The sequence below is a fragment of the Arachis hypogaea genome, chromosome 3 (assembly GCF_003086295.3).
Source record: "Arachis hypogaea cultivar Tifrunner chromosome 3, arahy.Tifrunner.gnm2.J5K5, whole genome shotgun sequence".
NCBI lineage: Eukaryota > Viridiplantae > Streptophyta > Magnoliopsida > Fabales > Fabaceae > Arachis > Arachis hypogaea.
In genome coordinates, this window is record NC_092038.1 from 62,326,291 (window position 1) to 62,354,258 (window position 27,968).

The 27,968-nt window shown below is 38.1% G+C and overlaps 1 protein-coding gene across 5 annotated transcripts; it reads left to right on the forward strand.

Annotated features, from left to right (window-relative positions):
- The first annotated feature begins 7,176 nt into the window (after positions 1 to 7,176).
- LOC112790655 (protein MEI2-like 3) lies at positions 7,177 to 15,056 on the forward strand. Of its 5 annotated transcripts, none has more exons than XM_072233054.1 (13): positions 7,177 to 7,644; positions 8,577 to 8,689; positions 8,778 to 8,921; positions 9,009 to 9,454; positions 10,793 to 10,951; positions 11,055 to 11,171; positions 11,306 to 11,457; positions 11,907 to 11,998; positions 12,507 to 13,461; positions 13,547 to 13,631; positions 13,721 to 13,789; positions 13,924 to 14,103; positions 14,301 to 15,056. In XM_072233054.1, exons 2-13 carry the CDS (start codon positions 8,659 to 8,661, stop codon positions 14,349 to 14,351), a joined length of 2,481 nt encoding a protein of 826 aa, XP_072089155.1. In that variant the 5' UTR covers positions 7,177 to 7,644; positions 8,577 to 8,658; the 3' UTR covers positions 14,352 to 15,056. The 5 variants fall into 5 exon arrangements, with proteins under 5 accessions (XP_072089155.1, XP_072089153.1, XP_072089156.1 ...); XM_072233052.1 differs by having other exon boundaries at positions 7,211 to 7,644; positions 8,631 to 8,689; XM_072233053.1 differs by having other exon boundaries at positions 7,254 to 7,644; positions 8,287 to 8,689.
- Positions 15,057 to 27,968: the final 12,912 nt, after the last annotated feature.

The following is a 27,968-nucleotide window of genomic DNA, read 5'->3' on the forward strand; positions in this document are numbered from 1 at the left end:
ATGCCTCAAGGGATGCACTTTCCTCCACAAAACTATTGGGAGCAAATCAACACCTCCCTAGGAGAGTTAGGTTCCAACATGGGACAACTAAAGGTGGAGCACCAAGAACATTCCATCCTCCTCCATGAAATTAGAGAAAACTAAAGAGTCATGAGAGAGGAGCAACAAAGGCAAGGAAGTGACATTGAGGAGCTCAAGCACTCCATAAGATCTTCAAGAGGAAAAACAAGCCGCCATCACTAAGGTGGACCCGTTCTTTAATCTTCTTGTTCTTTATTTTTCTGTTTTTTTCGAATTTTATGCTTATGTTTATCTATGTTTGTGTCTTATTACATGATCATTAGTGTCTTAGTGTCTATGCCTTAAAGTTATGAATGTCCTATGAATCCATCACCTTTCTTAAATGAAAAATATTTTTATTACAAAAGAACAAGAACTACATGATTTCGAATTCATCCTTGAAACTAGTTTAATTTTCTTGATGTGGTGACAATACTTTTTGTTTTCTGAATGTAAGCTTGAACAGTGCATAAGTCTTTTGAATTTGTTATTTAAAGAATGTTAAAATTGTTGGCTCTTGAAAGAATGATGGAAAAAGGAGAAATGTTATTGAGGATCTGAAAAATCATCAAATTGATTCTTGAAGATAGAAAAAGCAGTGAATATTCAAAAAAAAAGAAGAGCAAGCAGAAAAAGCCAATAGCCCTTTAAACCAAAAGGCAAGGATAATAAAAAGGATCCAAGGCTTTGAGCATCAGTGGATAGGAGGGCCTACAGGAATAACGTCCTGGCCTAAGCGGCTAAACCAAGCTGTCCCTAACCATGTGCTTGTGGCGTGAAGGTGTCAAGTGAAAACTTGAGACCGAGCGGTTAAATTCGTGATCTAAAGCAAAAAGAGTATGCTTAAGAACCCTGGACACCTCTAATTGGGGACTCTAGCAAAGCTGAGTCACAATTTGAAAAGGTTCACCCAGTTATGTGTCTGTGGCATGTATGTATCCGGTGGTAATACTGGAGAACAGAGTGCTTTGGGCCACGGCCAAGACTCATAAAGTAGCTATGTTCAAGAATCAACATACTTAACTAGGAGAATCAATAACACTATCTGAATTCTGAGTTCCTATAGATGCCAATCATTCTGAACTTCAAAGGATAAAGTGAGATGCCAAAACTGTTCAGAGGCAAAAAGCTACTTGTCCCGCTTATCTAATTAGAACTAAGTTTCATTGATAATTTGGAGTCTATAGTATATTCTCTTCTTTTTATCCTATTTGATTTTTAGTTGCTTGGGGACAAGCAACAATTTGAGTTTGGTGTTGTGATGAGCGGATAATTTATACGCTTTTTGGCATTATTTTTAGTATATTTTTAGTATGTTTTAGTTAATTTTTATTATATTTTTATTAGTTTTTATTTAAAATTCACTTTTCTGGATTTTACTATAAGTTTGTGTATTTTTCTATGATTTCAGGTATTTTTTAGCTGAAATTGAGGGACCTGAGCAAAAATCTGATCCAGAAGCTGAAAAAAGGACTGCAGATGCTGTTGGATTCTGACCTCCCTGCACTCAAAGTGGATTTTCTAGATCTACAGAAGCCCAATTGGTGCGCTCTTAATTGCGTTGGAAAGTAGACATCATGGGCTTTCCAGAAATATATAATAGTCTATACTTTGCCTGAGATTTGATGGCCCAAACAGGCGTTCCAAGTCAGCTTCAGAATTCCCGGCGTTAAACGCCGGAACTGGCACAAAAGTGGGAGTTAAACGCCCAAACTGGCACAAAAGCTGGCGTTTAACTCCAAGAAAAGTCTCTACACATGAAAGCTTCAATGCTCAGCCCAAGCACACACCAAGTGGGCCCGGAAGTAGATTTTTACGTCATTTACTCATTTTTGTAAACCCTAAGCTACTAGTTTTCTATAAATAGGACCTTTTGCTATTGTATTTTCATCTTTGGATCACTTTAGATCTTCGGATCATCTTTGGAGGTCTAGTTCTTAGATCATGGGGGCTGGCCTCTCGGCCATGCCTAGACCTTGTTCTTATGTATTTTCAACGGTGGAGTTTCTACACACCATAGATTAAGGTGTGAAGCTCTGCTGTACCTCGAGTATCAATGCATCTATTACTATTTTCCATTCAATTCAGCTTATTCTTGTTCTAAGATATTCATTCGCACCCAAGAACTTGATGAATGTGATGATTATTGACGCTCATCATCATTCTCACTTATGAACGCGTGCCTGACAACCACTTCCGTTCTACATGCAAACAAGGCTTGAGTGGATATCTCTTGGATTCCTTAATCAGAATCTTCATGGTATAAGTTAGAATCCATTGGCGGCAATTCTTGAGAATCCGGAAGGTCTAAACCTTGTCTGTGGTATTCTGAGTAGGATTCAGGGATTGAATGACTGTGACGAGCTTCAAACTCGCGATTGTGGGGCGTTAGTGACAGACGCAAAAGAATCACTAGATTCTATTCCGACATGATCGAGAACTGACAGATGAATAGCCGTGCTGTGACAGAGCGAGTTGAACATTTTCACTGAGAGGACGGGACTGTAGCCATTGACAACAGTGATGCCCAACATACAGCTTGCCATGGAAAGGAGTAAGAAGGATTGGATGAAGACAGTAGGAAAGTAGAGACAGAAGGGACAAAGCATCTCCATACGCTTATCTGAAATTCTCACCAATGAATTACATAAGTATTTCTATCTTTATGTTTTATTCATCTTTTAGTTATCAATCCTCCATAACCATTTGAATCCGCCTGACTGAGATTTACAAGATGACCATAGCTTGCTTCATACCAACAATATCCGTGGGATCGACCCTTACTCGCGTAAGGTTTATTACTTGGACGACCCAGTGCACTTGCTGGTTAGTTGTGTGAAGTTGTGATAAAGAGTTGAGATTACAATTGAGCGTACCATGTTGATGGCGCCATTGATGATCACAATTTCGTGCACCAACATCCTGGATAAGCGTTATGGAAATTTACAAGCTTGCCGGGATGATAAAACTGTTAAAAACGAGGTTTTCCTTGAAAAATAGGGCCGTGTGCGTACGCACTCCCAGAAGAGTTTTGTTAACATGTGAGTATGCATAGAGGTGTGCGTACGCACACAAAGTAAAATTTGTCCATTTTGTGTGCACGCATGGATACGTGCAAACGCCCTCAACAGAAGGCACTTTCCAGCATGTGCGTACGCATGATGTTGTGCGTATGCACAACTTCTAAAATTCGCAGGGTATGTATGCGCACCAGAGTGTGCGAACACCGTCAACAGTAAGCATCTCCCTGTGTGTGCGTGCGCACGCACACTTTCAAAAATTCACAAGGTGTGCGTGCACACAAGGGTGTACGTACGCAGATGTCGAAACATAGCCCCTGCTCAGAGCACGCGCACAACAGTGAGCGTGTGCACACTAACCAGAACTCACAATTTCTGCAACATCACAGAAATCGGATTTCTGATACCAACTTCCAACAATCATATCTTTTTCTACAAAATTTTTATTTTCACAAAATCTATACTGTTTTGAAACTCGTTGAATTATCTTTAATTTGATACAAAATTTAATTAATTAAAAACTGTAGCTCAAGATATAATCCGTCAAAGTTTACCAAAAACTGGTTTTTACCAAAAGTTCATTAGGTTCTCAGACCTTCAAAATTCACAACCAAACCAATTCCAAGCCTATTCAAATTCACCATAAAACACAACCAAATGCTATACTTCACATTTCCATCACAATTCAACCAACTCAGTATCTATATCAATTAATTCCTCCTTCATAAACTCAACAACTCCACAATTTGTACATCAATATTCCAATATCACCAACTTTAATATAATCTCACTACTCATAAGCATCACTTATCCTATCTCAACATCAACACACATAATAATTCATTATCTTCCTACACAATCATCACTATCACCATATATCACAATTATCAACAATCAATTTCAATCCTATCCTATGGTCTACTAGCCTAATTGTCCAGAAATATTACATATTATATAGAAAAAACCAAAATTATACCTTGACCGATCCTCAATATGCACAGCACACCAAAACTTGGATCCTACAAGCTTCCAAAAGCCAAGGCAACTCCAACAAGCACCAAAGCTCAAACTAACATCATATATATGTCAAAATCAAAACCTAAGGTTCACAAAAACAACTAAACACAAGGGTTTAGTGAGAATTTACCTTATCCAACGAGATTAGGGCAAAACCCAATAATATACCAATGCTAGATCACTTCTAACCAAACAAAATCACAAAATCTATTCAAAAACTATAACAAAAAATGCACAAAAGCTAGGGCAGAAAACTAGAGCTTGATTTTTGATCTCATACCAACAATGCCTAGCTAGAAATGAAGAGCTCGATGAGAGCTTCGCGTGGCCACAAATGGCTCATCAATCGGAGCTCCGAATTAAAAGGTATGGAGTTTTGAAGGAGGAAGTGAATAGTAAAACCCCAATCACCCCCCTCTTCTCTCTTCTCACCGCCCCTCTCTCTCTTGTTTCTGAAAAATGAGGCCAAATAGTCTCAAAACTCACTTATATATGTTAGGCCTTGAGTCCGATTTGGGTCCGGTTTAACCCGTTAACGTTCTTAGTCTGTTTGGCCCACTTTGGGCAAAAACCTTTAAGATTAGCACCTGATGTTTTATTCTAAATTATTTTTGTTCTTTCAAAACAAAAAATTCAATTTTTCAAAATCTTATTTTCCAAAATACGCAGTACCAGACAAACTAGAGTCAGTACTATCATCTTAAGCTCTAGTACGCATTTTTATAAAATTTTTTTGCAAAAGATACATTTTCCAACTTAGAAAATTCCATTGAATTCAAATTTCACCTTTTTAGAAAATTTATTATTTTATTAAAGCGGTTATTCTGGTTCTTAACGCCTGTGAATTTCCTTCTTTGGGTGTGGCGTCGCACCTTGGGCCAACATCCAGGAGCCTTCATCCACTTTCAAGAAAGGGCGTGCAAACATCCTACATACAAAAGGTAACACCCCCTCATTTCCATCAACCACCATCAAAGGCAGACCCACTTCATACATGCCCATCCACGCGAAGCACCATACACCACTGTTATGCCATGCACCACTGGCATGCCATGCACCAAAACACCAGCCCACACGCATGCGACACCATCAAGTTAGCGTGTACACGTCCTCCGCTTCTTCACCCACGCCTAAGGACCAGCTGAATGGGCATGCCACGCTACTCCTTGGCGTGGCACGCTGGGCCAACTTTTTAGTGACTTTCATGCCTCCAAAACAAGCCTAAATGGCATGCCCATGCATGCCATTCACACTCCACTTTGGACCAACTCCTAGTGACCACTAAAATACCTTGAAGTGCCATGAAAATCATCTAAGCGTCAAGCCATTTCATTCAAGCCTAAGATCAAGGTTGCAAGCCCATAATTTCAACAAAGTAACACACCATGTTTTGAATCTCAATTAAAAAAAAAGAAGATCACTCTTTGTTTTAAATTAATTAGAAAAATATTTGATTTGATTTTGTTTTGAATTTGAAAGTAGGTTTAGGTTAGAATTTAAATAAGTCCAAGAACTATTCAACAAACATCTCATCTTGGACCTTATTCCCAATCCTAGTTTTTTATTTTCTCTACACCATGAGCAACTAATCTCCTCTGTTAAGATTAGGAGCTTTGTTGATCTTTTTTATGGATTATTAATCTAAGTATTTTATTTTGTTTGAGGTTTATAGATTGATCTATTTTATGATTGAGTTTTCGTTCTTCATCCCTAAAGATTAGAATTGTTGAAAAACATTCTAACTCTGTTTTGGATTCTAGTATTACTTTTGAAAAATTAATATTGAAATTAGTTTGAAAACTTTTTCTCATGACTTTTTGATTTAACTAGGAATAGTATTTCAAAGAGTATGCAACACTTTATAATTTTCAATATCTCTTGTTTTGAATAAGTGACATATAATTCGGGTTAGAAAACTTTTGAAAATTATGCTTTTTTGTAAGTTTCAATTGTCTAGCACTAGATTGAATATGTGACATATAATTCAATCTAAGAATTGCTTTTGAATCTTATTTGAATCTAAATCGAATTTGTGCTTAACCTCTTTGACCAAGGAATTGGCAGTTAGTTAATTAAAGAGAAATTAGTTTGTCAAGGAATTGAAATTCAATTATATATGATTTATCATGAATTGTTCTCTATAAACTTCAAATAAATGAACACAAAGATTGGAAGAGGATTTGATTGAACACATTTGGCAATTTTATAATGCGTATAGTCAACGGTAGAGTTTAACTATTTTTTTATATTAAATAATGTTGCAAATTAGTTTTAGCTCGAATTATATATTGTGTATATTATTATTTATGAAGTTATTGAAATTTTTTTGAATATTAACTATTTTTTAATAGTTTATAAATTTTAATAAGATTATAAAATAATTAATTAAGTAGGACCACAATAGGGGACTAAATTTAATTATTTTTAATGAAGAAGAAAGAAATGTTTTAAGTTTCTATTTACTGTTTATGACACAAAAATTGATGTGGAGTTATTTTTTTAACAAATGGACCACAAATAGAAATTAAGATAAATTATTTTAAAGCAAAAATAATATCATATAGACGTATAATATAAAATATATTAATTAAAGTATAGAAGTATAATATGACATTATTAATTTTGCTCTAAAATAAATATATTTTTACTATAAAAAATTTTAAGTTAGGTGGAGTGACTCGAAACATAAGTCGAATTTGATCAAAAAATGATACCAAATTAAAATAACAACCCATAATAAATATACCTTAGGTACAAACCGAGATCTTGAGCATTTTTACTATAAATGAATTAAAATTAAATTCTTCTTTTTAACTATATTTTTTTTGTTTATCTTATTTGAGTTGTTTATATATTTTAAAAAGTATTTTTTTAATTATTTTTAACTAGTTGTATGCCTCAAAAACTTTCTTTTCAAGTATAGTTTAATGTTTTTCTGATCTAACAATTATTTAAAAACTTAATAAACTATCCTAAGTTTATATTTTAAAAAGTTACGAAAGAAAATAATCTATCATAATAGATTTCTTCTGGAAGTGGTTTAATAAAATGCCGAATTCGGAGTTTCGGACTTCAAATTATGCTTAAATACATTTAAATGCTCCACATTCGACCGAAACCCACTTTTCCCCGTCTCTCAAATCTCAATCATTTTCCACTCCTTTTTCGCACACTCTCTCTCTCTCTCTCTCTCTCTCTCTCTCTCGGGTCAGGGTCAGGCGCCAATCATCGCTATGCTCTTGCTCCTTACCTTTCTCTCCCTCTCCCAAAAGATTCCCCCAACCAATTCACATCACAAACCATACTCTGCATGAAACACGAACACGCACACGCACGCAGACACACTCAAACTCAAACTCTGCTTCTCTTTTTCACTCTTTCCGACCTCTCTCCTCTCAAATTTCTTGAAATATATCAAATACCAATTCTGGTTTTTTAGGGGCTAAAAAGACAAGTTTCTAGGTACCTAGACCCTCAAATACCAATTCTAGTTTTTAAAATTCGTAAGCTTTAGGGTTTTCTGACTGTTGCACCCTTCGAATTTCAGGTAAATTCGCGTGTTTCCGTTTTGATTCACTCTTTCTCTGATTTTCCAATTCCAAATTCTGAGTCCTAACTGTTTTTCTTGTTTGAAATTAACCACTCGATTATAGCCCGCTTTTAAGTTGAATTTGCTCTTTGGGTGCAGCGGTTATTTTCATAATGATTGAAGGGATTTCTTTCATGGTTATTCTGAACTCTAAGGTTTCTGAAAGTACTTTTAATTTTTGGTTTTGGGTTTTGGTTTGAAGGTTTGTTTTACCCTTTGGTCAAGACAAAAATATTTTGTTTATTTATTGTTTATTTAGCACTAATTTGGGTTGGTTTTATTGTTGCGATCACCTGCTTTAGTGCTTTATTAAATGGTGTTGGTAACCGCTAATATTTTATTTTCGAGCATCCCTTGATATGCTATTTTCTTCAATATAAAGGAGAGAGAGAGAGAAGAAGAATTGGCAGCTTGAGTTTAACTACAAGGGGCCTTTCTAGTTTTAATTTATTATTTTCCCCTCACTCACTTTTTTATATTGAAGCAGAATCTTGTGTTCGTGCTGAAAACTGTTCAAAAAGTTTTTGTTCTTTTATTTATTTATTTATTTATTTTTTTGTGCTATCTATATGGGGATTGATCTTTAATCATGCTATGCAGCTTCAGCTGCTGCTGATTCTTGAGGGGAGCTTGGGTTTGTGTAATTGGAAATATTAGCTTGTACTTTTTTGTTGTACTAGAGGGAAATTCATACATATGTACCTATTGTGATTTTCGGGTAATGGAAACATACCGCTTTTCCTCTGCCCCTCCTAAAATGTCTGCATTGGTAGGGAAAGAATAAAACAAATGAAACTTCCAAACTCTATTTAGTAGAAAATAGAATATTCCCAATCTTGGTGTGATTAGCTTTTTACAAGTTTTGTGGTGGTTGCCGTATCTATTGCAAGGGATCCTAATTTTCCTGATCAAGACAAACACTAATTGATGTAATATCTTACTAGTCTGTGACTGAAGCAGAAGGGTGATGCAATGAAGCAGTCTTTTGATCCTTCATGTTTGGGTAATTATCTAAATTCATTTCTGTTTTGGTTACCATAATGAGTTCTACGTTGAGCTAATTGTATTGTTTATTTTATTATTACAAATAGGTGTTTCAAAGATTCCATCGATAAATATACCTAGAGGAGTGGGGTGCAGTGCACGAGGGGTTTCATCTGGATCTGATTTATACCATGCGTCATCTGATGCTAGTCTCTTTTCCAGTTCATTACCTGTTCTTCCACACGAAAAGTGTATGCCATATTTTTTTTTACAGCACTGTAGTTTTGTACTCCATATTATAGAAAAACCTTTTGACCCATTTTTTGCAAACTTTGCAGTGAACATAAATGATACTGAAAATGGTTATCAATCTGTTGATGACATCTCATCTGGCTTTGAAAAGCTTCAAGACAAGGGTTCATTAGAAGGTGTCGGTGCTCATGCAGTGGGAACCACGCTTCCTGATGATGAAGACGAGCTATTGGCTGGCATAATGGATGATTTTGATCTAAGTGGTTTACCTGGTTCTCTTGAGGACTTGGAAGAGTATGATCTTTTTGGAGATATGGATCTAGATCCTGATCAGGATGGTTTCAGTGCGGGCATGTCCAAATTGAACTTCTCCGATAGTGTTGTTAGCAACGGTTTGCCTCATTATTCTTTTCCTAATGGTGTTGGAACTGTTGCTGGAGAACATCCATATGGAGAGCATCCTTCTCGAACGCTATTTGTTCGAAATATTAACAGCAACGTGGAGGATTCAGAGCTGAGAGCTCTTTTTGAGGTTAGTATAAGGTAGTCTGATTTAAATAGACAATTTTGTATGTATGTTTATTTGCTTGTTGAGTTCAATATTATGCCAACTTTGTTGGTCTTGACATTTGGATATCTTTGTTAACAACAAAATTATGTAAACACTAAACAAGGCAAAATTGTTTAGAATTTAAAAACTATTTACTGTAGATATTATTTCTGGAGTTGTTCGGACTTCTGAAATGATGAGGTTCCAAGTAATGAAAAAATAGTATATTCTATTTGTATTGTCTAAGTTCCTATTTGTTTGAAACCTTTTCAAGGAAAAGAAAAAAAAAACATTTTTAAAGAGTATGCACAAAAAGAGTGCAAGATAATTAGATGCTTTCGTCAGGAAAAATAATTAAATCAAAAGATGCTACGACAGTGCTTCTTTCAAAATCAAAGTTGAGAGAGAATAGCATCTAAAGTAAAGATCTAGAACTAAATTAAACTAAATTATCATAAAGTATAGTATTTAAGCTTAATGAATAGCTTTTGGCGGTTGCTTTGGTGTTTGTGGCTACAAGTTAGAAGCTCTCTACTGATGGGAGATTCTGTTAAATGGGATTTGAGATTAAGGAGGAAGGCATAGAGATGATTAATTGACAAATTGCGTAATTGTAATGTGAATTTTGCTTGCATTTCCCCCTTTCAATGAAGTGCAAGTCTCCCAAAAGTTAAATCAACATTGTGAGATTAAGAAGCAAAGTAGTTTACCTGTGCAGATGAATATTAAAAGCTTTTGCCATACCTTTTTCTTTCTTCATTCAAATATATATTGCTCAAAATTCTGAACTGTAACACAGTTGCTTCTTTGTCTCAAAGAAACCAAGTGCTATATAAAATAAATCATGTTGGGGGGAGGATTTTGTTATTATAGACTTACATGTCTCAAGGTTGTGCTGAACCCTATATATGACAGCACAACTACTGTGAATTTTGTATCTATGTATTTATAACTGTAAATTAATTTTTACTTTTTTAATACTTGATATGTTTCTACGAATAGAGTTAATCATGAATTTAAATCTATATTGACATGACTCCTTAGAAAGTTCTAATGTGAGCCTTAAAATAGTTTTAATTTCAGATGTGAATACTTAGTTCCAAATGTGTGCATATTTGTGGAAGGTAGGAAGGGCCTTTTCTCATTATTTTTCTGTTTACATTTTAAACATTGTAAATAGAAACAAGTGGTTGCAATTTGTTTCTGGAACACATTAAATGTGCTTCATTATCCCTGATCAAGGGTTAATTAATTAACTGATATATCATTCAAAATTTTTGCTGTAAGAATTGTTAATTGTGATTTTATATTATTTTCCAGCAATATGGTGATATTAGAACCCTCTATACTGCATGTAAACATCGGGGTTTTGTAATGATATCCTATTATGACATCCGTGCTGCTCGAACAGCTATGCGTGGATTACAAAACAAACCTCTGCGGCGCAGGAAACTTGACATACATTTCTCAATACCGAAGGTATTATATTCTCCTTAAACTACTTCAGAGTCGTCCTAATTTTTTCTTAGTAATTGAATGCCTTGACATTCTTGTACTTGCTTTCTTTTCTTGCACATCCCAGGATAACCCATCAGACAAGGATATCAACCAAGGAACCTTGGTGGTTTTCAATTTGGATCCATCTGTTTCAAATGAAGACCTCCGTCAAATATTTGGGGCTTATGGAGAAGTCAAAGAGGTGATTCTTTTATTTTTCTGAACTGCTATTGTCAGATCTATTGAGATGTGGGTAGATGTGCCTCTGTTTCTATGTGTCCTTTTTAGTTCTCTAACTAAAAATAACCTTATTTTTAATGATCAACATCTTTGCAGATAAGGGAAACTCCTCACAAGAGGCATCATAAGTTCATTGAATATTATGATGTCAGAGCTGCAGAAGCAGCACTAAAATCATTAAATAGAAGTGACATAGCTGGTAAACGGATAAAGCTGGAGCCTAGTCGGCCTGGAGGAGCTCGTCGAAAGTGCGTACACCAATTATTTGAGATGCTTTTGGTTGATTTTTATTTTTATTTTGTGATATTCATCGTTTACTTTTGGTTGAATTTCATGCAATGTATTAACATATCATTGTTGAACAGAGTTATGGTTTGGCGAATGTGTTTATCTGTTAGCTTATCTTTGTTGCTACTTGGATATAGTTTAATGTTTTCAGAGTGGCACAAATGTTATGATTTTGCTAATAAGTGTTTGTCTGTTTGGCTTATCATGGTGCTTGGATAATAGCTTAAAGTGCCCAATTAATATTTTTAGCCACTGAATTATTGTAAAATTAGCTTCGTAAATTTATATTGTGGATAGAAAATTTACCACTAAACGGTTGCTTCTTGAACTTCAAAACTTTTGCTACCTTCTTTTCTAGCATTTATGTTTATATATGAATCTAGTATTGATAACACTTTGCACCTCTTAGTTTATTGCTCCAACTAAATCAAGAGCTTGATCAAGATGAAGCTCGGAACTTTCGGTATCAAGTGAGTTCACCTGTGGCCAACTCTCCACCAGGTAGGTTCTTGTGATCTTCTTTGCAGACTTAGGCTTGGTTTGGTAAAGCTTTTCGAAGAGGTGCACAAGCTCCTCATTTTGTTTTTGGTAAATAAAAAAGACTATGTACTTGTGCTTGTAGCTTTTAAAAGATCGGGATATTTTTGAAAGCAACTAAGGTGGAGCTTTTTAAAGTTGGCTTGTGCTTTTCAAAATTTAAAAGTCTAATATAACCTCATATATTAACTAATTTTCAAATTTAATGCTTAAATTTATGTCTTTTATAGTATTTTTAAATTTTAAAAGCTATTTTATCAAACGTAATTGTTGTTGCTTGTATTTATTAAAAGTCATTTTTAATTTGATTTACTAAACATCAATGCTACATTTTTTGAAAAGCTATCTTTTAAAAACTAACTTTTATAATCTACTTTTAAAAAGTAAAAGCTTTACCAAACTAAACTTTAATTATGATGTTCTTCCATCTGTTGTCTGTTGTTGAATTATGCTCATAAAGCTTTTATTACAGGTAACTGGATGCAGTTCAATAGTCCTGTCGAGCAGAATTCTATGCAAACGATCAGTCATTCTCCTGGCTCTAGGATCATGAGCCCAACAACTGGTAGCCACTTGCCAGGGCTGGCTTCAATTTTGCAACCTCAGGTATCGAATACTGTGAAGGGTGCAACTATTGACAAGGACTTTGGAAGGAGCAATCATGGAGAGCACATTTTTACCAGTGTGAATTCAACGCAAGGAGCTACTTTTCAGTCACATTCACTTCCAGAGCCCAAATTCAGCCAATATCATGGATCTTTGTCCTTGTTTGGTCCATCAACATCAAAATCAAATGAATCTTCGATGGAAACCTTATCTGGGGCACAATTTTTATGGGGAAGTCCAACCCTTTACTCGGAACGTAATAAGCCTTTAGCTTGGCCAAGACCAGCTGCGGTGCATCCATTTACATCAAATGGCAAGGGGCATGGCTTCCCATACTCAAGTCAAAGTACTTCCTACGTTGGGGCATCCCACCATCATAACAATCATCATGTTGGTTCTGCTCCATCAGGTTTGCCACTAGAGAGGCACTTTGGTTTTCCCGAGTCACCTGAAACTTCGATCATGAATAATGTCGGTTATGGAGGCATGGGTCTGGGGCACACTGATGGAAATTACGTGGTTAAAACAAGTGGGCCTGTAAATGCTGGCATTACTATTCCGAGAAATATTTCTGAGAACGGTTCATCAAACCTTAGAATGAGATCTTCTCCTAGGCTTAGCCCTGTGTTTTTGGGTAGTGGTCCATATGCAGGACTACCACCTACCACCATGGATAGTTTGACCGACCGTTCTCAGAGCAGATGGATTGAGAACAATGGAAGCCAAGTTGATAGCAAGAAGCAATTCCAGCTTGATTTGGATAAGATTAAATGTGGTGAAGATACAAGGACTACATTAATGATAAAGAATATTCCAAATAAGTATGATTGACTTTGGTGGCTGTTTATTGACCTCTATTGTGACATTGGATGCTTTGATGATTCATTAGTTGCTGATAACTTGCAGGTACACGTCAAAAATGTTATTAGCTGCCATTGATGAAAATCACAAGGGTACATATGATTTTCTCTATCTCCCAATTGACTTTAAGGTACATTTTTTGCTTGAACAAGTTTTAAATTATGTACAGCTTTCTTCGAAATCTAGAATCGGATTTTGTATTGTTGTTTGCAATTGCAGAATAAATGCAATGTGGGATATGCATTTATCAATATGTTGTCACCCTCTCTTATTATTCCATTCTATGAGGTAGGTTTCATCAACTCCACTGATTCTCATATCCATCTTCAATAAAATTACTTGGCATTTAATGATAATATCGTGGAATCTATTAAAGAATCCCACCTCAAATGGTGGATTCACTAACTCGTTTGATTTTTCAGACATTCAATGGGAAGAAATGGGAGAAGTTTAATAGTGAAAAGGTTGCATCTTTGGCATATGCTCGAATACAAGGGAAGACTGCACTTGTGAGCCATTTCCAAAATTCAAGTTTGATGAACGAAGACAAGCGCTGCCGCCCAATTCTCTTCCATTCAGAGGGTCCTGAAACCAGTGATCAGGTAGTGTTATCGACTACTATGTACCCAGTAAACAGATAAATACCTGGTTTGTTTAATCTTTGATGCGATGCTCTTCATGAGGTTGATACTTGGAACTAGTTGCTAGCCGTCATCGTCATAATTTTATCGTTTGGAAATATTTTCTCCTGAAATGGAGTTATGGATATCTAACTGCTGTGGGTGCATATGTACTGTAGATCATACAAGAGCATCTTCCCTCCAGCATTTTGGAATGTTCAGGCACTTAAGCTGATTGACCCGTCAAGTGATTTTGCTGGAAGTCCAACGAAGGACGGATTTCTCGTGAGCTTTGAGACAAGTTAACATCATATTATCTGCAGAATTGCATAAAACGAAACCTTTTGCTGTTAATGTAAACTTCTGCAGGCTCGTCACTGGTTCTGCATATATTTAGGAAATATAACTAAAGGGTGTAGATTCTGTATCATAGTCATTTTGAGGAGTATTTTGCGACCAAGCTATAAGAAGCATGGAGCATTTTGACTGGTTTGCTTCACAGGTAACTTATGTTGATGGGGGAGACCAAAGGCTGAAGATTTGAGCAAATCTGGTTTTCATTCGAGGGAAGGTGTCTCACGTGTTTTGCTCATCATGTGTTTTCTTTTTTTTTTTTTTTTTTTTTTTTGGGGAGGGGGGGGGGGGGGGCCGGGCCCATTTCGGGGTTTGTTATTTTAGGGATTGTTTTTCTTTTTGAAAAAATGTCAATATGGTTAGAGCTTATTTAGGTCCGAGAGTGAGAGTCGGTTGGTAAATTATTAGCATGGGGTACACAATGAAATTGTATAGGGAGAACTAACTAAATAAGACCACTTGTTTCTAAATGCCTATAATGTACCGCTACTGTTGAAAATGCGTGTATAAAGGTGCGCTTTTATGCGTAAACCTCTGGAATATCGTGGTTTAATTAATTAATTTAATTTTTTTAACATTTATTTCGGTTAACTCTTTCTATTTTTCCTTCATTCTAAATGGTCACAGAAAAAATTTCTTCATTTGAAATTATCACCCGACTCAACTCCGCCAACTTAATGACGTGTTCATGCACAATGGGTTCCAGAGTGGAGTAAATAGCAAGGTTTTGAAACCGGATCAGTTATAGTTTTAGTTATTGATTTATTGGTTTAACTAGTTTAATTGTGGTCTAATAAAAAATTGTTTTAAATAATAAATTATAAATAAATACTTGAAATATAATTATAGTTTAACATAAATTTTAAATTTTCTTCTAAATTTAAAATACTATATCGACTAAAATTTAATATAATTTTTGATCTCATCAATTATTAATAATTTATCATTATATTACCATTGAATTTATTAAAATAGTCGCACAAAAAAATTTATTGAATTAACCAAATTAATAACAAATATTCGATCATTTATTCATCTAGTTTATTGAGTTAATTGAATTCATCTATTCCTTCATTGAATTAAAAAAATGAGCACAAAAAGCACAACAATGTAGTTTATATACACATGTAACGCATGAATGAGATGAGAGGAAAAATTTGATATAAACCTGATCTGTAGAAAAATTAGAACAGGTGGTGAATTGTGCAGTTCAATTTCAGATGCCAAGAAGCCGAAAGGAGTCCGCCATCACTTTGAGCTGATCTCGATATCTTCTCCATCGCCTCTCATTGGCTCCCACAATTAACGTGTGGTACTTTCCTGCACATATCAATGCACCTTATTAGTTAGCATTAGCATTAGACATGATTGATTGAGTCTATTGTTACTTTATGGAACACTGAGATTTTGCTTGTATGGCAGGTTAGTTACCATTTCCTATAGCAATTGTTGCAAATGAGGCACTTGAGTAATTTGGAGAAGTAAAATAAGCACATATATTTAGTTCTTTCAGATTAGAAATAAAAATCAGTGAAAGAAAACCTCTTGCGTGTCATATATTGTTAGTCTTTGACTTGGTGCTGCATATCTATCTTATATTTGACCAAAAACATACAACCTGCTTAAGCACTTTTTTAGGTGAACTTTTAAAAAAAGATCTTTTTTTAAGTTATCTTTTTTTAAAAGATCTTATGTAAAAGTAAAAGTAATTTTATGTTTAGATATCTCATGTAAAAAGATTTTTTTATCTATCAATTATGTTTAGGTATAACAATATAAAAGTATTTTTTGTTTATTTATTACATAAAAAATATTTTTTTTAAAGAAAAAAGATCTTTTAAAAATAGTGTGTATAAAGATTTGTAGACAACAATATGCAGCAACATCACCTCTTCCAATGGACCCGTGTAAAACCCCATAATGGTCCCTCAGATTGAGCTCGTGCACCAATGTTACCCCTGACTTTCGAAATGCTCTAATTGCACCCTTCAGATTGAGCTCCGTGCGAAATCCTGGTCCCTCCATCCAATTCCGGCGTGACTCAGTAGCCGGAGCGCTGAGCTGGCTGCTTATGGTCCACGTAAGCAGCCTTAAACGGCTAGCTGATGTGGAGTATCATCAAAGAATCTCCGAATTCCCTGAATTAGTCCCTGGTACCAATTATCAACCCTAAGTTGTTCTTCCCTCTTCCTGTGTGAATTGGTTCGTCGTCCAGCTCAAGCTCTTCTTCCCTCTTCCTCTTATTCTTCTTCTTCGTTCTCTCCCGCCATGAGTGACAGTCACGCTTTTCGAAGGTCGAATCGCTCATCTGCGACTGAAAACTAGAGAGGGAACAATGTGTGTAGCCGGCGTTCAGCAGTTCCAGAGTGGTGTGGTTGTGGGTGCAGGCCTGTCCTTTGGTGGTCAGGGATGGAGAGTCATCCTAATAAGTCGTTCTTCAGGTATCCGAATTATAACATGAGTGTAATTACTGGCTGAAATTTATAGTGTTGGTTAGTTGAGGTAATTGTTTGATAAGGTTGATGCATATTTGCAGACTAGTGAAAAGAATTGGTGTAAGTTATTTGTCTAGGCAGATTCGGTACAGGATGAGGTGCCGTTGAAGTCTGATGAAGAAGATGAGCATGTTGGGATGAAGATGAACATTGCATGGAAGGTGGGCAAACTGGAAGCAGATGTGAGAAATGTAAAGCTGATGGTCCAAGTGCTTGGTTTAGGGGTATTCGTGTTAGTTGTGTTTGTGTTGATGTTATTGTTGAAGGTTTGATTAGGGTGAGAACTGAAACACAGAACTAGTGTAATCCAGTTTATGAACAATGTAATTGATATGGATAAGCAACAGTAGGAAAAGCTTACATAAGGCACAATTCATAACTGAATGACAATAAAAATAGTTCATATAAAATTCTACAATAATACATTGATGAAAATAACAAGCCAAAAAATTCTGAGCATTGTTTCAGCTTGATTCCAGCGACTTAGTTAGTATTTAAAAGTTGCAGAGGTGTCTATAAATCACCATGACCAAGCAAAAGAGACTAAGATAATTGTTTCACAAAATATTACAATCTTTCATAATTTCAACCTAAAGCTAGGATCATAATCACTTCTTTCTTGGTAGTTTGAACTCTGGGGTGGGTACAAACTTGAGGAAGTTGGCGAGCCTTGCTGCAGTTGCCTCACTAGCTCCCTCCATTGGATTGAATGATGCAGAGCCAGTTGGAGTAGGTGACCTTCTTCTAAGTGGCAGTTTCCTAGGTCTTGTAGGTGTGTTCCTGTTTTGTTCATGCTCCTGCAATGCAGACAATATTTGACATAAGGCCTATAAAATAAGATAAATAATAAAAACACATTACATGAAGCATTATTAAACACAATACCTTTTGGGAGTTTTCAGCTTCAGAGTATGAGGGCTGAGACAAATCAATCTCAGCCTGCTGGACATCCACATCCACAAGAGTGGCAGGAGCAGGGGCAGATGCCGTAGCAGTAGCAGACGCTGTTGCAGTTCCAGAGCCTGTAGAAGTAGCAGAGGCAGTTGCAGCTTAAGGTGCATTGGAAGTAGTTGTTGTAGCTGACGCAGAGGCAGTTGCAGTGACATTCTGAGCAGCAACCTTAGGGTCTTTAGCAGTAGCCTTCGCAGCTTTCTTCTTCTCAGCCTCTGCAGCTTCAGCAGCCTTCTTCTTCTCACACCCTCTTTTTGTATGACCTTTCTGCAAGCAATACTTGCAAGCGAATGGTCGTAGCTGTCTCTTCAGAGTGGTGGTTGGGTTTGATTTCTTGCTAGACTGACCCCCCTCATCCGTATCATTTCTTCTCTTGGTTTGGAGCTGTCCAGGTTTCCTCTTAACCAAAGGTGCCAATGGTCTGTTGGCCTCAGATCTTTTCCATAATTGTTGGCCAGGTAAAGGATTTATGTGGTGGGAGTAAGTGGCTTTGTAGGACTCCATTGTGAGGAGCTTGTGGCAGAAATCCTCTGGCCACTTGTTGACCCTAGAAATAGCAGCACATGCGTGCACACATGGGATTCCTGCAACACCATAATCAGCAATAACAATTAGGTAGTTAAATAATTAAGTAACAGTTAAATACATTACCTGTTAGCATCCAAAACTGACAAGTACATAGCTTTTTCCCCAGATCCACTACATGGTGTGTAGGGTGTCCATGTACCTCGAACTTCTCGTATCCGGTGTCTTCAGCCCAGATTGGTTGCCATTGCCTAGATTCCTTCCTCAGCTTCTCCAGTCTGCTCTTGATCACTGGGGGAAGTATCCCCACATGATTATCCAACTTCACTTTATTTTTGGCCATCGTCATCCTAACCTCTTCTAGCAGTGTGATTATAGGCTTCCTCCTAGCTTCCTTAGTCTTTGCGTTGAATACTTCGCACGCATTGTTACATATTGAGTCTAACTTTGGCTTGTGACTGAACTGAGATCTTGTCCAAGAATGTGTTGGCCACTTTTTTAGGTATGCCCATCCCTCCAGATTAAGCCGATTCAACTTTTTCCCTATATTCCCTGAATTCCTCAAAGGTTGTGGCTCGTGCACAATCCCACAGCAACCCTCTTAGCTCCAGATCTTTCCATTGCTTGTTGAAATTCTTCCACAAATGCCATACACAGAAACGGTGATTCAAATTGGGCATCACCTCTTGTACAGCTGATAAACCACTATTTTATAGTTTATATTGTGTATAATTATGTGGTTTTATCATGATCCTTACCCACTTATTCATTAATTTAGCATGCATTTATATTTCCTTCCTGGAATTATTACATGGTTGAAAACTGCTTCCTAGAGACTTTTTATTATGAATTTTAGTTCTCCTTTATCCCATTCAATGCCGTGATCTGTGTGTTAAGTGTTTCAGGCTTTATAGGGCATGGATGAGTTGGAGATTGGAAGGGAAGCTAGCAAAAATGGAAGGAACACAAGAAATTGAGGAGACAACCAGCGAGAAGTGACGCAGCCACATGGCTCACGCGTTCGCGTGGAAGAGGAGAAATCCCGGTGACGCGGCCGCATGGCTCACGCGACCGCGCGGAAAGGAAAAACACAAGTAACGCGGAGGCGTGGACGACGTGAACGCGTGGCACGGAAAAACGCAAATGACGCGTCCGCGTGGACGACGCGATCGCGTGACATGCGCGATCTTCATAATCTGCAGATTTTGCTGGCGGCGATTTTGGGCCCTGTTTTAACCCAGTTCTCGGCCCAGAATAGCAGACTAGAGCCAGAGGACATGCAGAAACGAAAGACAACATTCATTCTACACAATTTTGAGTTTTTAGATCTAGTTTTACTCCTCCTCTAGGTTTTCTCTCTACAAAATTGATACTCTTAGGATATTATTTTTCTACTATTTTTGCATTGGGATATTGAGAAGAGTCATTACCTCATCAAGACTTCGTCATTCTAGTTCGTTTTCTTTACTTGGCTTTACTCTTCCAGGTCCTTTTGCTTTGTTAATTTTACCGTTGGAATATTATTAGGATTTATTCAATATAAGGATTATTCTTATTTTAATTGGATTATTTTTAATTTCTAATTATAGTGTCTTTCTTTAATTTCTTCTCATATGTTATGAATTTTGCATTCACAATGAGTGAGTAATTCCCTAACTTGATGGGGAGTTGATTGAAAGGAACCAATTGAGTTGGAAGGCTTGAAAGAGAGATTGTAATTGGGTTTACTGTTGGATTACCTTCTAGTCACTAACACCAATCCCTTTTGATTAAGTGGGTTGCAATTTGTGAACAGACGTAGCATTCCAACCTGTTTGATTTTCCTTTGCCTAGTAAAGGATAACAAAATAGAATAATTTTTAATTATCAATTAATCTTGAGAGCATTCAAACTATAATAGGGATTCCAACTAATGAACTCCCAGTCAAGGCTTTTATTTACATTATTCAAATTCATCAATTTAATTTCCTGTTATTCAACTCAAACCTTTTTGAAAACATCTGATTAATAAAATAGCACACCTTTCTGCAACTCGTAGGGAGACGACCTGGGATTCATACTCCCAGTATTTAAAATTTTAATTTCTGTGACATATTTCTAAATTGATAATTGGATTTCCGGTGAGTTAAGAGCTATACTTGCAACGTACACATTTTAATAATTTTTAATTCACCAATTTTCGCTGCATCAATTTTTGGCGCCGTTGCCGGGGAGGTGCAACAGTGTGTTAATTTACTGATTGGTATTTATTTCTATTGCAATTTTTTTCTTTTCATTCTATCACTATGAACTGCACGTTTCTTTCGTTAAATGACGCATTCGCTTCCTGATCCAAGCTTGCCAGCATTTGACCCTGAAATTAAAAGAACTCTTTCGCATATAAGGCGTGCTAGGCATAGGCGACTCCTCTTTGAGGATGAACTTGAACCGTCATTTAAGGAAGAAACAACCCCCCTTTCTACTGATTCAGTTCCTTTACGTGCAGGTGACATGGCAGCATCCAGAAGAGTCACCATCCAGGAGGAAGGAGCCCCTGATTTTACGCTCCAACCATTCCAGGCGCACCACCCAGCAGTAGCTGTAGATTTTGAAATAAAATCTTCACTACTCAATTTGATGCCCAAATTTCATGGCTTACCTGCTCAAGAGCCTATCAAGCATCTCAGGGATTTCCAGACCGCTTGCTCTACTGTTAAGCATGATGGAGCTGATGAAATCTCTATTTTATTAAAAGCCTTCCCATTTCTCTGGAAGGAAAGGCAAGAGAGTGGTACTACACTCAGCCCAGAGAAACTATTTCCAACTGGGATACACTTAGGAGAGAATTTCTGGATAAATTTTTTCCAGCTGAAGTTGCTGATAAGCTAAGGAAAGACATGTCTATGATCGTCCAGGACGAATCTGAAACCCTCTATGAATACTTGGAATGCTTTAATACACTTTGAAATGCATGTCCCCATCATATGATTGACAAGATAGTCTTACTCGGTTACTTTACACAGGGTCTGAGACCTCAAGATAGGACCACACTGGAAGGTGCTTGCAATGGTTCTATGAAAAAGCACAAGACTACGGACGAAGCATGGCAATTGATCAGAGACTTAGCTGACTCTACTAGGAATCATAGGCAGAGACAAAGTCGGTCAAGAGCTGTTGCAGAGGTATCCACTAATACAGAGACTACCGCTATAGCCCAGAATCTATGTGAAATTACTAACTTGCTGAAGCAGATGCAACTGAATCAACAACAACCTCAGCAAGTTCAGCCTTCTCCACCACAGCACAGCCAGCAGTTAGTCCCACAAAGAGTGTGTGGCATCTGTGCAGATTATAGTCACTATACCAATGAGTGTCCGCAGCTCCAACCAGAAGACAATACTGTAGCAGCCACTCACAACTTTTATGACCGCCCCAATCAAGGGTACAATCAAGGTGGCAACTATAATCAAGGATGGCAGGATAATTCCAACCAAGGATGGAGAGACAATTCTAACCTGAGTTGGACGGATAATTCTAACAGAGGAGGCAGAGATAACAATGGAAATCAGAGGTGGAATAACAATAACAACAGGCAGCAGAATCAACCTTATAGAGCACCTCATTTAAGACAACCTCAAGTCCCTCAGCAAACCTCTCAGACCACTAGCATCTATTCATCTCCTAATGCTGACTTACTACAAGCCATTGATCAGAGACATCAGGCTATGGAAGATAGTATTAAAGCAACTCTGAATACTTTCGCTTCTACTTTACAAACTCTTGTCTCACAGATAGGATCAATGCAAAATTCCAGTAACCAGTCCCCAAGCTCTGGTGGACTCCCCTCTCAACCATTCCCCAACCCAAAGGGTGGTATTAATGCCATCATCCTAAGGTCTGGAACCACACTGCAGGAGAGAAGTCAGGAGGAGCCAAGCCCACCAGAACACGCCTCAGCTGAAGAGGTTGTGGAATTAGAAGATGTTGAAGAGAAAGAGGACATACAGGACATAGCTGAGAGAGAAGAAGCTCAATCATAGGAGAAAGCACCAAAAGGCACAGACACTGCCGAAAACACCACTCCCATTCTATTTCCACAACTTGCAAGGAAGCCCAGGAAGCAGTTGGAACCTGACCCCAAGACGGTAGAAATCTTCAAAAAGGTTGAGGTAACTGTTCCCTTTTTTGATGTCATTCAACAGGTACCTAAATATGCAAGGTTTCTAAAAGATTTATGTATACATAAGGACAAAATTAATGAATTAGAAACTATTCCTTTAGGAAGTTCCATATCTACTTTAATGGGAAGTTTACCTGAAAAATGTAGTGACCCAGGTCCTTGTATAGTTAGTTGTACTATTGGTGGTGTAGTAATTTATGATTGCATGTGTGATTTGGGAGCATGTGTTAGTATTATGCCTTTATCTGTATATGATGTCTTAAGGCTCCCTCCCTTAAAAAGGTCGGTAGCTCATTTTGTGTTGGCAGATAAAAGCATTATTACAGTAGCTGGAGTTGCTGAAGATATTTTAGTGAACATTAAAGGGCTCACATTTCCCACTGATTTCTATATCTTGGAGATGCCCAATAATGACTCAGATAAGCCATCATCAATCCTACTTGGCAGACCATTCCTGAAGACATCAAGATTCAAATTAGATGCTTTCTCAGGAACATATTCTTTTGAAATAGATGGCCGAATAGTAATCTTCAATTTGAATGGAGTCACACACAACCCTCCAGAAGATCATTCCATCTTCCAGTGTGATGTCATAGATGAAACTGTAGCTGAAATTCACCAGGAAGAGCTGGAAGAAAAGTACACAGAACAAAGTCCAAGTGTGGGGACTCTATTAGCCAACAATAAGGACACTTCTTGATTTTCACAAGCTCCAGAAAATCCAGAGCCTGCCCATGACCAGAAGATTGAGTTGAAACCTCTCCCTCCACATCTCAAATACGCTTATCTTGAAGAAGGACAGAAGTTTCCAGTTATTATTGCACAGGATCTCACCCCTGAACAGGAAGAGCAGCTACTTAATGTGCTGAGGAAGCACAAGAAAGAAATTGGGTGGAGTTTGGCAGACATCGTAGGCATCAACCCTCAAGTATGTGAGCACAAAATATTTTTAGAGGAAGGAGCAAGACCTGTCTGCCAACCCCAGAGAAGATTGAATCCCACTATTTTGGAAGTTGTCAAAAGGAAAGTGACCAGACTATTGGAAGCAGGTATCATTTATCCCATTTTAGACAGTGAATGGGTTAGCCCAGTACAAGTGGTACCCAAGAAGTCTGGAGTCACTACAGTGAAGAATGAGCGTGGAGAGCTTATAGCGACCAGAGCACAGAACGCTTGGAGAGTTTGCATTGATTACAGGCGTCTCAACCAAGCTACTCGCAAGGATCACTACCCTCTTCCATTCATTGATCAAATGCTGGATTGCCTGTTAGGTTTTTACAGGAGATTTATTAAGGACTTCAGTAAGGTAGCACTTCCCTTATCCAGATTGCTGCAGAAGGATATTGAGTTCGAGTTCAGTAAGAATTGTAGGCAAGCGTTCGATAAGCTGAAGGCCAACTTGACTCAAGCTCCCATTGTAAGAGGACCAAACTGGAGCCAGCCATTTGAAATCATGTGCGATGCTTCCAACCATGCAGTAGGAGCAGCGCTGGCTCAGCGTGAAGGTAAGGATCCTTTTGTTATTGCTTATGCGTCTAAAACTTTAGACGCTGCCCAGTCCAATTATACTACTACTGAGAAAGAGTTTCTCGCTATTGTTTTTGCTCTGGATAAATTCCGAGCTTATCTACTTGGTACTAGAGTAGTAGTGTATTCGGACCATGCAGCTTTGAAGTATCTATTAGCTAAAAAGGAGTCCAAACCAAGGCTCATACATTGGATATTGCTTTTACAAGAATTTGATTTAGAAATAAAAGATAGGAGTGGTAATCAGAATCTAATGGCAGACCACCTGAGTCGCCTTGAGCACATTAAGGATGATTCTACTCCTATAGATGATAATTTTTCATTTGATAACCTGCAAGCAGTATCTGAGGTAGCACCTTGGTACGCACCTGTAGCTAATTATCTAGTTAGCCGCACATTTCCTCCACATTTTTCTAAGCATCAAAGGGACAAGCTGAAAAGCGAGTCTAAATATTATATATGGGATGACCCATATTTGTGAAGATGTGGTGCTGATCAGGTAATTAGACGTTGTGTACCTCAATTAGAATTCCAGTCTATTTTGGAGGCCTGTCACTCATCTGAGAGTGGAGGACATTTTGGCCCTCAAAGAACAGCTAGAAAGATCTTAGACTGTGGATTCTGGTGGCCTACTCTTTTTAGAGACGCTGCCGAGTTTTGTAGATCTTGTCTTCCATGCCAAAAATTTGGTAATATATCCAGGAGGGATGAGATGCCTTAACAATTTATGCTTTTTTGGGAAATTTTTGATGTTTAGGGCATTGACTTCATGGGTCCGTTCCCAAATTCTAATGGTCAATTTTATATATTGTTAGTTGTGGATTATGTTTCCAAGTGGGTGGAAGCAATTCCCACCCGCACTGATGATGCTAACACTGTTGTTTCCTTTGTGAGAAACCATATTATTTGCCGCTTTAGATCACCACGAACAATTGTGAGCGATCAAGGCACCCATTTCTGTAACAGGAGACTAACAGGATTGATGAAGAAGCATGGGATAATTCATAAGGTTGTAACAACATACAATCCTCAAACCAATGGGCAAGCCGAGGTGTCAAACAGAGAGATAAAGCGTATCTTGCAGAAGATAGTCAAACCTCATAGAAAAGACTGGAGCACCAGGCTGCAAGATGCACTATGGGTATACAGGACAGCATACAAAACACTCATTGGAATGAGCCCTTTCCGCTTAGTCTATGGAAAAGCTTGTCATCTCCCAGTTGAAGTAGAGCACAGAGCCTTTTGGGCAGTCAAGGAGTGCAACATGGGAATTGAGCAAGCTGGAGCTGAAAGGAAGTTGCAACTGTAAGAACTGGAGAGCCTTTGCCTAGAAGCTTATGAGAACTCAAGAATATACAAGGAAAAGATGAAGGTTGTACATGATCAGCACATAGGAGGAAAGAGTTCCAACCTGGGGATTTAGTCCTCCTTTACAAATCTCGACTAAGACTCATGCCAGACAAGTTGAGATCGAGATGGGAAGGTCCATACAGAGTCGAGAAGGCTGAACCATACGGAGTTTATCACCTAAGCCACCCTTCACACTCTGAACTTATTAAAGTTAATGGACAACGTCTGAAGCTATACCATGGAGAGAAGCTGCAGAAAAATAAGGAGCTTGAGATCTTCCTCTTGGAAGATCCCCACAGGCCAGAAGATTGAGTTACCGGAGCGTCCAACTTATGGACGTTAAAGCAAAGTGCTAGGTGGGAGACAACCCACCATGGTATGATCGTACTTTTCTTTCTATCTTTAGTTTTTCCTAGTCAATAACTCTTCTCTTTCTTAGCATCTTCATGCATCTGCATTCGCATTTTATAAAAAAAAAACAAGAGCTGCGTGACGCGACCGCATCAGCGACGCGTCCGCGTCGCAAGAAGAGGTGAGAAAATAAAAAGCGTACAGAGAGTCACGCCGGAGCGTGGCTGGAGGCGTGCCAATGGCACAAATCATCCCACGCGACCGCGTCATTGACGCGTCGGCGTCACATGGGATTCCTGGCCCTCCACGCGATCGCATGCCCCACGCAGCTGCGTGCCCTGGATTTCAACATAAAAGGGTGCACAACCAATGGTTCCTGTGTTGTGTGAAAATGAAGTAGAATGGAAGGGTATATATAGGGAGAGGGGGGAGTGAGTGTTCGGCCATTTAGGGTGGGAGTGGGTGGGAAAATGGTTTTGAATTTTTGAAGGTAGGTGGGGTTTATGGGGAAGAGTGGATGGATGTGAGTGGTGAAGGGGGTGATTGGGAAGAGGGATTGAGGTGATTGGTGAAGAGTGTTGAGAAGTGTGACATGGGGAATACTCATCACAAAATAGGATTAGGAGGTAAGGTGGGAATATAGTAGGTGGGGATCTTGTGGGGTCCACAGATCCTGATGTGATCCTGTGGGGTCCACAGATTCTGAGGTGTCAAGGAATTCCATCCCTGCACCAAATAGGCATGTAAAATGCCTTTGCACACCATTCTGGCATTTAAACGCCGTGTGGTGCACATTCTGGGCGTTCAATGCCCATGTAAACCATGTTTCTGGCGTTGAACGCCAGTTTCATGCTTGTTACTGGCGTTCAACGCCAGCTTTTCTTCTCTAGGCACATTCCTGGCGTTCAGCGCCAGAATGTTGCTTGTTTCTGGCGTTCAGCGCCAGGTTGATGCTCTGTTCTGGCGTTTAACGCCAGCCAGATGCTCCTTACTAGCGTTGAACGCCAGCCTGTGCTTCCTCCAGGGTGTGATTTTTCTTCTGCTGTTTTTGATTCTGTTTTTAATTTTTTTATTTTTTTCGTGACTCCTCATGATCATGTACCTAATAAAACACAAAATAAAAATAAAATAATAAAAATTAGATAAAATTGGGTTGCCTCCCAACAAGCGCTTCTTTAGTGTCAATAGCTTGACAGTGGCTCTCATGGAGCCACAAGGTGATCAGGTCAATGTTGTATAGTCCCAACACCAAACTTAGAGTTTGGATATGGGATCTTAACACCAAACTTAGTGTTTGGTTGTGGCCTCCCAACACCAAACTTAGAGTTTGACTGTGGGGGCTCTTCTTGACTCTGAACTGAGAGAAGCTCTTCATGCTTACTCTCTTTTATCACAGAGGGATGGCCTTGTGCCTTAAACACAAGGTAGTCCCCATTCAATTGAAGGACTAATTCACTTCTATTGACATCTATCACAGCTTCTGCTGTGGCTAGGAAAGGTCTTCCAAGGATGATGCATTCATCCTCTTCCTTCCTAGTGTCTAAGATTATGAAATCAGCAGGGATGTAAAGGCCTTCAACCTTTACTAACACGTCCTCTACTATTCCATAAGCTTGTCTCAATGACTTGTCTGCCAATTGTAATGAGAACAAGGCAGGTTGTACCTCAATGATCCCCAGCTTCTCCATTACAGAGAGTGGCATAAGATTTATCCCTGACCCCAGATCACATAGAGCCTTTTCAAAGGTCATGGTGCCTATGGTACAAGGTATTAAGAACTTGCCAGGATCTTGTTTCTTTTGAGGTAGAGTTTGCTGAATCCAGGTATCTAGTTCATTAATGAGCAAGGGAGGTTCACTTTCCCAAGTCTCATTACCAAACAACTTGGCATTCAGCTTCATGATAGCTCCTAAATATTGAGCAACTTGCTCTCCAGTCACATCTTCATCCTCTTCAGAGGAAGAATAGTCTTCAGAGCTCATGAATGGCAGAAGGAGATTTAATGGAATCTCTATGGTCTCTATATGAGCCTCAGATTCCTTTGGATCCTTAATAGGAAACTCCTTCTTGCTTGAGAGACGTCCCAAGAGATCTTCCTCACTAGGATTTTCGTCCTCCTCCTCCCTTGTGCATTC